Here is a 12,363-nt window from a genome sequence, read left to right on the forward strand (position 1 = left end):
ATATATATATATATATATATATATATATATATATACTCCTGAGTAGAAACGGAATTGATGTACACTTCTAACACTATCGTTCAACTAATGAGGTCGTGTACCAAGTCCTTAAGTCCGCCGTTGCCATTGACGTCGGAAACTTCTCCCATATTTCCTGCGCAAATACATTCGAGTGTTTGTCTCATTTTCCTCCTCTCATTCATGTTGATCCGGTCTCGTTCTCTTTGCATGTAACCCAGTCGAACCTACATTTCTTTAAAGGTGTTCTCCATACTTACCCGTACGCAGAATCGACCGAGTCGTCCCCCCCAATGTCGTCATGTATGTTGCATAAATAATCTCATATGCGGAACTTCTAACCGTCTACTAACCAGTTCAATCTAGTCTATTGATCTTAATTCGAGGATGGGACATATGTATCTAGCCGGTTGTTTTGGCTATCGTTGTTTTCCTGCCCCAGTGGGTCTTATTTGTCGGACAAATGTCGTATTGATCTCCATTTGGCTTTGTCCCTCTCCCTGAAAGAGTTAGCTAGTAGCGTGTTGTGCCTTCCAATATACTGTGCACAGTCCATTACTGCTCCTATAAGACGACCGTCCTGGTAACGACTCACTCCCCAATGCTCCCGTATGGTTATGCACGGCTATCGCAGCTATGGGCTATGCGATACGACCAGTCCTCCAATCGAACCGAATGTGTTTGAACTTCCGAAGTCGTGATAAAGAGAAAGAGCACAAACAGAAATTATGCTGCCGTTTTCCTATATCTACTGGCTGCACCCCCTCTTTAATGCTCCCCATAATGAGCTCAACTCAAAGGCGACTGAGCTTGATGGGCTTTTGTAAAAGCAGATAGAGACATGAACCTGTTTGTTGCTAACATTCGTGTTTACTGGCTCGTTTGGGTAGTTTGAGGTAAATTTCGTTAATATCCTGCCGCACGTACATCTCCAAGCAGGCAGTTGAGGAATGCAATTACATCTTTCAAGTTCCGGTCACGATTTAGGGACTAGGATTTCTACCTCGCGCCTCCTCAACTTCTTTATCGAAATCCATGTCTGTTCGTGTTGCTTCCAGTGAACCTATACATTCTGGTTGGCGACTGGAAGAAAACAGTTGCGCATGGCCTGCGGAAGATGTTACATTGGTTTGCCTTGTGAGATAGGGGACTATCTTGCTATCTTCCCACGGCTTATAGCTATTTGAGAGGCGCTATTTAACCGGAATATTGTGTGAGACTACCTCAAGGCTTGTCCAGTATTGTCGAGTTTACCTTAAACGTAGTAGTGGTGGTGACAACATGATCCCTTCATTTGTGCTGGCAGGGAAACCGAACTGAATAAATTGATCCATCACCTCGTCGATGGTGCTCAGAGTCATGATTCTCTCTGAAGGCCAATGTAGTTCAAGATATGAGCCGGAAACTACTGCTCGAGAGGCGTTTACGGTAATCCTACAAGAGAGGTCACGCCCTCAGGTGTTCCATAAAGATATTTCCGGTTGACTAGGATTTGGTACGCTATTTACTTGAGGAAAGTCAAATATCCCCTCATTCCATGGTGAATTAGTGTAGTTCGCATGCAACCTTGATTTTTCGGCTGTTTTCCTCGTGCTCCCCTCAAACTGTGACAGGCAGTTAAAGGGTACCAATCCTGTTCGATGTAACTTCCCGCGATTAATTAATGGGTGGAGAATAGCGGTCGAGAGTCAAACTTTAAAAGATTCCTAAATTTAGATTGGAAGCGGAAATTCGAAATGAGCATCAGGCAGCTCAATGTAGCTCTCTCTTATGGGAGGCAGCTTCGTGGTTCAATAACCCAGTTCCTTCCCCATAGGAATCCTTGTTTGGAGGTCCGTAAATGGGTCACCGCTCTATAAGGGAGCTAACTTTATAAGCATGACAAACCATGGATGATTACCGTCCATAAGCAATAACTCCAGGATGAAAACACTTTGCACTTTAGAAACAACAAACCAGAGGTTCCCAAGTTGGAACGCCTTCTGAAGGTCGCCACGCTTTGAAATTCTTTAGTTAGGTTTAACATTTGTCCCCTCACTGGGCTGTCGCATCGGCTTCATTGATCGATTCCCCTTCCTTGAGCTCACTTGGATGCATCGCAACACCTCATATGGCCCGATATCTTCGGCCAGCGTTCTTAGCCGTCCTGGAGCCTTATCATCTTCCATAGTTCCCGTCCCACTGAATTCGCAAATCAATCTCCCTATCAACCGATATTCGTTGTTTCCGGTTGAGATGGTGCATTGTTTCGCGGGCGTTTTCTTCATCATATTTCACCTACAGAAATATGATCTCGTCGCGTCCTTCCTGAATTACACGAGCCCGGGGTTTTTGTACACCGCAAACCCTGCTTCATCCAAAGCTGTACGCATCCATGTGTCAGATGTGTGAAACGACTAAAACCTGGTTGAAGTTTATGCATTTCTCCGCATGTTCACACACCGTCCTCTGATCCTGATCACTGGCGGGCATTCGTTGGGTTGGAAGCCCATATGCGCCATTTTTCCTGTCATCTAGATGAGCGACCTACATCGGTTGAACAGGCAGATACCCGCGTGCGCAAGCAGTTGGCAGCATACGCGATATAAGAGAGAAGTTGGTTGTTCTTCGGTTAGAAGGCTTTTCCGTACCCGAGGTCGATTTTTGCGCCCTGAACTTTCAAATGTCCTTGGAACTCAAAAATAGGCAGTGCGGTAATTGACACCATCTGCTTGCGCGAAGGTCTGACAGTCTTTTCTGTAACGCGATGAGGCGCTTGCAAGTCTGTCGCACTTTTTCGGTGGGGTCATCTGGCGGACGCCTATTGACACAGGAATAAATTACCTCACGAAGTAGGTTACTTGCCACGAGGCCCCGAAATGACCAGGACGTGCCCCTCTGGACCCATTGGAATAGCGTAACGACTAGCCTGAGAACCGCAAAGCTGACAACGCCGCGAAAAGTGTGACAAGATTGAGTGGTGGATACTCCCTCTGCGCCTACCGAAAAGGCTCGCTGAGGCATGTGCAGCATGCTTGAGCCAGACTTTCCGTCGGCCCACTGCAAACGAATGGATCCACAGTGTAGGTCAGTTGCTAAGGCGTCCGTCTATCAACCGATCATGTTGCTTCCCGCGCGCAATAAGCCGACTGGAAGAAATTGCGAATCAGCTGAGTTTTTAACTGAGTGACTCTAACAAACTAGGTGGAACACGCTACCCACAAGATTGCTGGAGGTCTGCATCCCAGTGCCAGATTCTTTGTCTAGCTTCAGGGCAATTATCTCTGGGTTTTACTTCAGCTATTGCAGTGTGGCGGAAGACTTGTGCGAATGAGACTGTACTGGGGTAGCTAAACTCAAAATGGGCTTTCAACCGATTTTCATCTTTTAGTTAGGTCGGAGTGATATTACGGGTATGTTCGAAAAAATTGCTCGAATTTAAATGTGATATGGGAATGATCAAGTTGGTGAAGATTAGTTTTGAAACTCACGCCTGACGAAGATGACTCGAACTGGCTGGCGGGGATTTTTTCACAGATTTGGTCTCATTTAGTTAGTAACCAAAGACCTCTAAACGTGCCACTTTTTACGACAATTAGAATAACAAATGAATTTTACCCTTCCGGCAGTTGATGATGGCTTGCGTCTCAGTGAAATGCCGCAGTTTGAAGGTCTTTGATGCTAATTATCGGCAGACCCGTGGTATCCAAGTTCGTTACGTCACATTCTAATCGTTGAAGCGGTACTTCCATACACACTTAGTACAACGGCAGCTGAAGAAATGCGATAACGAGTCTAAACTGAGCGTCAGGAACCCCACCATCAAATGAATTTCTTGGCTGTTGACGGAATCATCCGTTAACGACGCTAAACAGAGCACCGCGGAAAGTCCAGATAAGCTAGAGAGCATCTCTTACAACACAACGCAAGCATTTGTCGATGGATCAGCGGTTTTGATGTAGTTTGCCTACGTGTAACCAGACGTCACCTGAATATCCCATGGCTACGCGTGACCAACAAAGATACATGACTTCCCAACTCCTACGAGGGTTTGCAACAGACATGTAAACTTAGGTAAACAATCAAACGTTACTTAAATTGTTGTCAATTCTGACAGTTAGCATCAACTCATAAGCCATGTGTCATGATGATGTTCCAGTTGGCCAACACAAGTTAGTGCATGCTCCATTCTTGAATAGTGTATAGTTGCATGTTCGTGACCGTCGATTTCTATACCGAAGGAGGAACATGTACAACGATCTTCACGGATCAGTGTCGCAACCCCGGCTTGTGGAAATTGCAGTCTCGAACAGCCAGTAAATTGATGAATAGCAGCTTACTTCTGTATAAAAAGTTTAGGTTCTGGTGTGAATCGAAGAAACCAGGACTGTTTTCGATGTCGTTTCCGTACGTTCGCATGACTGAATTTGGACGACATCATTTCGTTGCATTGTTTGCGCTTTAAGTGCGTACGTAACCTTTTGGTTGTAATAAACCGAATTATGAGCCGAAAATTTTGCAGGAAACTACTCATGAAGTTGCTGGAACTCTTTGACAGCCCACGAATGACTTCGTGCTTTTGACTCGGACTCATCAGGCGGACGCAGTCGCCGAAATTCCGTCATCCGTGTGTTTTATTTGGAACCAAGTTGTAGGAAATTGACAAAGTGCACTCGCACATTCGCGGGGGATCCGAGTAGAATCACTCGTTTATGATATTTTTCAAATGAATCTGTCGCACAAAGATATCATTTTTCACTTGGTACGATATTCGAGATATCGTTGTATATTTTCTTGAAGTAGCCTGCTCATTTGAGTGGATTTCGTACAAGTTGGTTTCAAGTAAAAGTAGGGTTATCGAAAACTCGAGGATTTTACCTACCTGATGACCCTGAAGCAGAAGCGAAAAAACTGGTCGTGGCTTGTCGAATAGTGTCCAGCAGCCTTGTGAGTAGTTTCTTGCAAGAAAACATACTGTTTCGAGTATCATATTAACTGAAACATTATGAGGCCTTTGTGCAGCACGTTCAGTTGAAGAATACCATAAACGAGATATTCAGTCTGGATTCAGCTAAATCCTCCGCGAAAGCCAAATTGTCGTGCAAATCAGTGTATTTCGCACACGTCCCAAACTGCTTTGCACATTTCTGAACGAATCTGACGTTCTATCCTTTTGTTTCATCTTTTCCCATTTCTGTAACTGGTAGGGATCAAAACAATGCTACATGTGCCCAGCTTGAAACCCGCCGCAGCGTGACGGTTTGTACACACCCATTGAAGGCCTCAGCGCAGAATTGCACCAAAGTGATCGGCAAACTGTTGTCTTCCAGACAAAGTCGAGTAGGACTGCTTTCTGCCTGCCTTGTGTTAACGACCACTTAAAACTTGGTTTCCTGTCTTTGATTATTCTAACCCATGGTGTTCACTCAGCAGGCAATTTTCCCACGCGGTCAAGCAAGTACACATACGTATGCTCAGCGGATCGTGCAAATCAACTTTGTTGGTGATCGCGTCGGGATGGCTTAAGGCCGCTGAATGATGCATCAGCAAGCCGACCAGGCAGGAGCGCACGGTGTGAGCAAGATGCACGTGTGAATAGGCGTCCCACTGACGAAAACATCCGACATACTTCCAGCTGTCTTGTCTTTTTCGTGGAGGGCTTTATCAGATGAAAGATACGGAACGGAGCCTAATCCAATTCTGTGGGCTCACTGAATCGCAGATCAAGAGGAGAAAGTCATGCCACCATCAACCAACTTGGGTATCGCCGAAAATTATGGCTAACGGAAGTCACCGATAAATCACCCTGAAATGATGATTTCTTGATTTTGCCGAGAAACTGGTCTCAAGGAACTTTCAGAGTATTTCTTTGTATTCGTTCTACTAACAGGGACCTGCTTGTGGTGGAGTACACCACTGTTACAGTTTCGTCATATTTTCGCTTAATATACTGATTTGCATACTTATTCGACTTTGAAATGAGACTTAACTGAATCTAGCGGAATCTCCCGTTTATGGTGGTCTTCTTCACGTGGAGATCTGCCAACTGTACTCACTTTTTCGGTTAGTTTGGTTGTCGTTCGTTCGCAAAATTCACGTAACTTTCTGAAGAAAGATTAATTTTTTGCATGGAAATGGTAAATATATGGAAGCGAAACACAGATTTCCTCCCCACACCATACTGATTTTTGCATGCTTCATTTACTAATATTGTAGCTTCTTACTTTTGCCACAAGAACAGTACAGTCGCAAAGCGAATTCCACACATCTGTACCTGTGCCTTAAGCTAACGCACCAACCTCGCTAAAATTACGTTATTCACAATCTGTGAACTCCGGCCCTGAATGGCTGGAAACGATTAATGCTATGAATATCTGACTTCCTGGAGTCACCCTTGATGTACGGTCGTATTTCAAACACACACCCATTAGTGAAAGGGGCTCTCTGCAACTTTAAGCCTAATATGCTGTTACAATGAGAGCCTGACTTACCTGAGAAAAACATTCACCCGTTGGTGGTCTATCCAAGAAAGCCATACAACCGGTGAGGCCTACTACCTATATTCAAAACAAAAACTGCCTGTGCATGGTCCATTCAGCGTGTACAGAGATAAGGAATAAATGTGCGCAATGCCTAGTTTGTGTAAAATTACCCTCAGACATACAAAAGGAATTAGAATTTGTCTATTTGACATCAAAATTTACCCTTTGGTTGTAACCCCAAATGTAAGAAGCTGATTTACATTGTACAAGTTTAGTGCAGCGCCAAGGTATACTCTGCCAAAGAGTATGCAACATTAGTTAGTTTCCAAAGCAGTCGTACCAGCTGAAGGGAACTATAAAACCACAAGCTCAAAAGAAAGCTTAAAATACACAGATGCATCTGAAACTTCATTGATGTAATGCAGAAGACGGCTATGAGTTTTCACATGCCACTTCTCACGGGACGATATGCACGGAAAGTTATTCACTTTTACCATGAAAAAAAAACTAATTTGTCCATCAGCAGCCCTATTTTTGCACACTACCACTCTTTGCTGCATCAAAGTTGAACTAGATCGCTAAATGAACCACAAAAGAGTATTAGTATTCCCAAAACCCATTAGGATGCTTCTCACTGAGTGAATTATCTCAGCCCCTTAGACTATGCCTCATCCGTATCTCCTACGGGAGAATAAGAAGGTATCTACGGAACATTCCGTTTCTTTGCTGGATGGATTCGTACCCCGGAAAATAGCTCTTGGAAGTGGAAACAGTACCTGCTCATTGGATAGACGCAACATGCTACTCATAAGGCTGCTGGAAACTCTTCGATAGCCCACGATCAGTTTCGCCCTTCTTGGGGATCACCGGGTAGGCACAGTCCCCGGGTTTCCACCAAACTTGTGTTCTACTTTAACCCAAATGGAACAAATACGGATTCGACAAATACACTCATTTCCATATCCATTCGGTTTTGACTGGAGACTCATCTGGGTCCCAGCTGAATCCCTCGTTTACGATGCTCTTAAGCAGTAGTGTATTACGCCTATACGATTTATCGAGGTATCTAGAATATCGTACCAACTGGAACATGAGTTGGTCTGACAATCTGGTTGCTTAAGAAGATCATAAACGAGGGATTTAGCTGGATCCCAGATGAGTCTCCCATCAAAACCAGATTGACATGCGAATGAGTGTATCTGTCTACAAGTGCCCGTTCGTGTTTCTCGTTTTGTATCTATACATTTTGTTCCATTTATTTTGTGCAGTGGACAAGAACAACTGTCATTCCTGAACAAGGAATCCATCAAGCGTTTTGTCCTGATTTCGGCCCACAGCTGGATATGGCATTATCGCGTGACGCTTTGGTTGGAACTATAATATCCAGACGGGAAGTTGATTTTTAAACGAAGGTATCACTAACACCACTCCATGCATCCACGGTGAGTTTTCATCAACCCCCTTGCTGTGTCATAATGTTACTGATATAATATTGTCTGCATTTATCCTACCATTTAACCCTGGTATCGGTTTGTGGAAATTACCTCTCATTGCTACCAACAGCGACCAAATTTGACCACTTTTCTAATCATTCTACTTTCGATAGCTTCCGTAGATCAAATCACTCAATGATATCAACCTCAAATTAGTTTGATTCCACTCGTTCTCAGTGCACTGCGAACCAGATATGGCTTCAGAACTGGCTGATTGTAGGCAACATTATTTTTGTCTGTATATTTATCCAGAAAGTCATAGTTTCCCCGAGAAAAAGAGTCTTTTGTGTGCCCCTGAGAGATGAACAAAAGGTCGTTTAAGATGTGATAAGGATATGCATTTTTCTGAGACTGGATAATGAACTTTTTCTCATTTTTATTGTGCTTCTTGGTCAATGAATCGTACCTTTGTCTCACGATGTGCCAGTGGTAAGTTTCTTTTCTCCTACCAAGGCACACACTGATGAGTGCAGCTTTTCTAGTTTCATTGGAACAGGGGTCCGAACTCTGGACATGTGGCATGGAAGGTGAGCATGCTAGCACTACTCCACCAGGGCACGTTGTTAGTGTTCGTGGGATGTCCTATCAGGCGGGTCAGTCGATCGACACAACCATAATGCTTACTGTGTCGTCGTCCGAGGCGCCGGACAATTCAATCAACTCACTGAATCGTGGACGTGTTCACCTGTTCGGATGAGAGAATTCAAATACATCCAGCGTGCACTGGTTTATTAGTGGTAATTAAAACGCTGGCCTCGGATGCCACGTGTCCGGTGTTCAAATCCTGGCACGGGTAATCATGAGTTGAACTCCAATAAGGACGTAACTAGAATCCAGTGCTCCCCCTCTACGACTTGGACTCACAAGGATAATTGTGCCACGATAGGAGGGGGACTGTTCAAAAGAGGGTGATGTGGACGTGAACTTTTCAAGTGCCGCAACCATCTACAATATCAGCGAAATGCACTCATTTGCATACAAATTTGGTTTCGGCAACAGACTCATCGGTAGCACGACTGGAACTCCCGTTTATGGTGTTCTTAATGAGTGTATTTCGCTAATCTCGCGTAATTTAAATTCAAGTAAAACATAAGGTTGACGGAAACTCGGAAACTGCGCCTACCTGATAATCCCCAAGAAGCGTAAAACTGGTCGTGGCCGTCGAGGAATTTTCAGCGACCTTATGAATAGCACATCACACCTAGGCTATCCTTTCTATCGGCACACTCTTCCTTTGGTTTCATCTCCCATAAATGCTGGAAATACTGACATAGAGATGCACACATGGACCGGCTGTTCTATACCTTATTGATCAACCCGGTAGGCAGTTGTTTGCTCTGCTAAACGGGTGCATATGTACCCAGAATCAGTTGGTTGAGATTGTGAGTAAATCATATACTCTGGGTTTGATAATCAGAATGCTCATGGTGATTGGGTGATTCCCCAGCAAGCGAACTATGCGTTAGTGAGTGAGTGACGATGCACTGTAGATATTTAGATGAAGATCGCCAGCAGATAATTTCAAATGTTTGATATTTCTGAAGTAAACATATCACTTCACCATACTAAGCAGTACATTTAGGAGAAGGAAACTGGTAGATGCACAGATCTCCCATTTTCTCTTCAGGAAACGACCTTTTTGTGGTCCTTACAATGCGGTTTGGTCATGTAGTTGCAGACTTATCTACTAACAAAGCACATGTGTTACGTCCAAAAAACCTAAGAGTTGTTTTCTGATACACAATGAAGACTTTAACCGATTGACTGCAGCGGTTTCGTCGAAGCTGAGAACAAGCGAGTTTTCACGACCGAAGGAGATGCTAAACACTGAGGTTTGGGTTCTTCTGGTGGGCAGATTGTTCCAATCAGACAGCCTGAAATTGCATCAAATAATGATCTATGAAACTTGTTTCTTCCTAATTGTTGGCTCTACTCAATGCTAGATTTCAGATCGAGAGCGAGGACATTGTCAGACGGTTTTTAACGTCTCCACACATTGCATACCGCCAGCGATACTCACACAATGCTGAGGAAATTCCATAATCAGTGAATGTTCTAGCCTTCAAAAGGCACTTGTATCACACCGCATCTCTTAATTTTTTCAGATAATTAGCTTAAAATCAGCTTGCCTACAAACTACGTAAACACGACGTTTCATCTGAGAAAACTGAGGAAAACGGGATGTCTTGTGAATTTTAAAGGAGAAATCTGCACCGGCATTTGTTGGTAGTGTGGGATTTGGGAATTTGAATGAAGAATTTATCATGTAAGTGGAACCAATCCGTACTGAAAATCCACATCACGTGGATCCCATGAGTGGAGAATAAATCACACCATATCCTGTAGTGCACTACTCATAAGGTTGCTGAAAACTCCAGCAACCTTATGAGTAGTGCATTATAAAATACATATGTATCGCGATATCTAGAAAATAGTAGCGACTGAAACATGAGGCGGCCTGGTGCAGCACATTCAGTTGGCTGGAAACATCAAAACCGAGAGATTCAGCTGGGTTCGAGGTGAGTCTCTCGAAAACCCAAATTAGTTCGCAAATGAGTGTATATGCACTATATCCTGTCCAAGTGCCAGTTAATCACACTGCTGACCAGCTGCTCGTGGCCGAAATTTTCAAACTACCGGCCGCAGGTTCGAGATTCCCTGGGTTTTCGTGAGATGCGCGCTGATGATGATTCCCAACAAGAGCGAAACAGCTGTACAGTTTTCCTTGGAGTTCCAGCATAGCTTCACTTCATCTACAATGATTTTTGTCTCTACATTACCATTTCATAATAGCGAATTCTGCACCCTAGGAATAAGGGACCATATCTTTTTAGGAAAGTCGCGTGCTCAGCACATCCTAGGCATCTGATAAATTTTTTGCCAGTGTCTGCACATCATACCCCTTCGAACTCAGAGACGGCGAAATTCGACAGACTATCGAAAGTCAGATGACCAATTGTTTCACGAACTGGACTGCTGAAGCCAAGAAAGTGGAGGTATAGCAAAAGGAACTGACCAACAAGTTCGGATATCTTGGTCCCAAAGGAAACAAATGATTCTGCGACCCTCTAAGAAATACCACAAGCGGGTTAGAATTAATCGCACTTTCAATGGCAAATCCGTTTGCCTTGGAATCCATGTCAGTACGAGCATTGCTGGAACAATCACTGATTTTCACTGCGCTGTTGCAATTACCCGACGATTGTTCGGTCAAACGGTCATGACGTGCCGTATGCTAGCCGAATGGGGAATATTGGTCGATAAGTTTAGACCAAGCTCTTTTACTTGGCAAAAGATTTAAACCAGTTGTTGAGCAATCACTGATTAAAGTGACTTGCTCCACGCCGACCAGGAAATTAGTCATTCAATTACTGGTCTTCCTTCATTATTTTCAGGTCATTTTTTCTTAACGTTTTCGTCGTCCACTTAATGTGACAGAGTAACGACGCATTATCCCACTTCTTACGAATTGTCCGACTGAGGCAACCACTGTTGCTTCATATTGTGTCGTGGATTGTTCTATGTACTTTATTCATGAAACTATTTGGTTTCCTAATAGGACGCCGCTAATGTAATGAAAAAAGCAAGATTTTCAATGATACCTGAGTCGAACCCCAGGTATGTATGTATACGATCACATTCACACCCCCTAATTAGTAACCGCCTTCCTGATCAAGTAGTACACACCAGCATGTGAAAATCCGTCGGTTGCTTTCATGGAACAGTTGACTGTATAAAACTAGTGTCTTCGTGAATCTACACTAATTCTTCTAGGCCGTAGTTCTAATGCTAATAGTTTCTCTCATGCCTTATACTACGTCTAATCTACCACTTTTAATCTGCACGCAACGTTGCTTCGCATAACAACACATCTGTAAGCCGGTATAGGTTGGGTTGCAACCATTATTTGAAAATTTGTGAGGTTTCTGGAAGGACATAGGATTTGTTTCAGATTGAACAATGTTGTCTATAATTCTCGGTAATTTCAGTAGCCATGACTTCCGGCAATCGACAGACTCGCTTTCACCTAGTTCGGTGATACACTGTTCACATTCCCCGTGCAGATTTCTTTTGGCTTTGGAAATTGATTTGTGGAACTTAACTTTTGTTTAACAAACTGCAACGGGGGAAGCTGTTTTCGTCCCAAGGTCGGGAATATTGCTTATTTTATTGCTGTTTCTTTTCCGCAGCGCTACCAGGTTATGATCGGGCCTTCCCTCAATCAGCTGGTGGCAAAATAGTGCACGCATCACGTCCAGTCACTTGGGCATTCAGTCAACAAACCAATCAAGCATCTAGTTCCTATCGATCACGAGAGCAAATGGCCACGGCATTGGTCTTCCACGGACGTAGCCTACCAGCCAATCAGCTGAGTGGATTGATCAAACCGC

General features: G+C 43.8%; 1 protein-coding gene across 1 annotated transcript in view; it reads right to left on the bottom strand.

The window, feature by feature from the left end:
- Positions 1-1,001: 1,001 nt before the first annotated feature.
- The window catches only part of T265_09031 (hypothetical protein), a gene marked incomplete at both ends in the record, with an annotated part of 32,055 nt that continues 20,693 nt past the window's right edge, over positions 1,002-12,363 (bottom strand). The window contains one exon of the mRNA XM_009174995.1: positions 1,002-1,101. Coding sequence (XP_009173259.1) covers positions 1,002-1,101 — 100 coding nt within the window. The remainder of the gene's footprint in view (positions 1,102-12,363) is intronic.

Source organism: Opisthorchis viverrini (genome assembly GCF_000715545.1).
Source record: "Opisthorchis viverrini unplaced genomic scaffold opera_v5_251, whole genome shotgun sequence".
NCBI lineage: Eukaryota > Metazoa > Platyhelminthes > Trematoda > Opisthorchiida > Opisthorchiidae > Opisthorchis > Opisthorchis viverrini.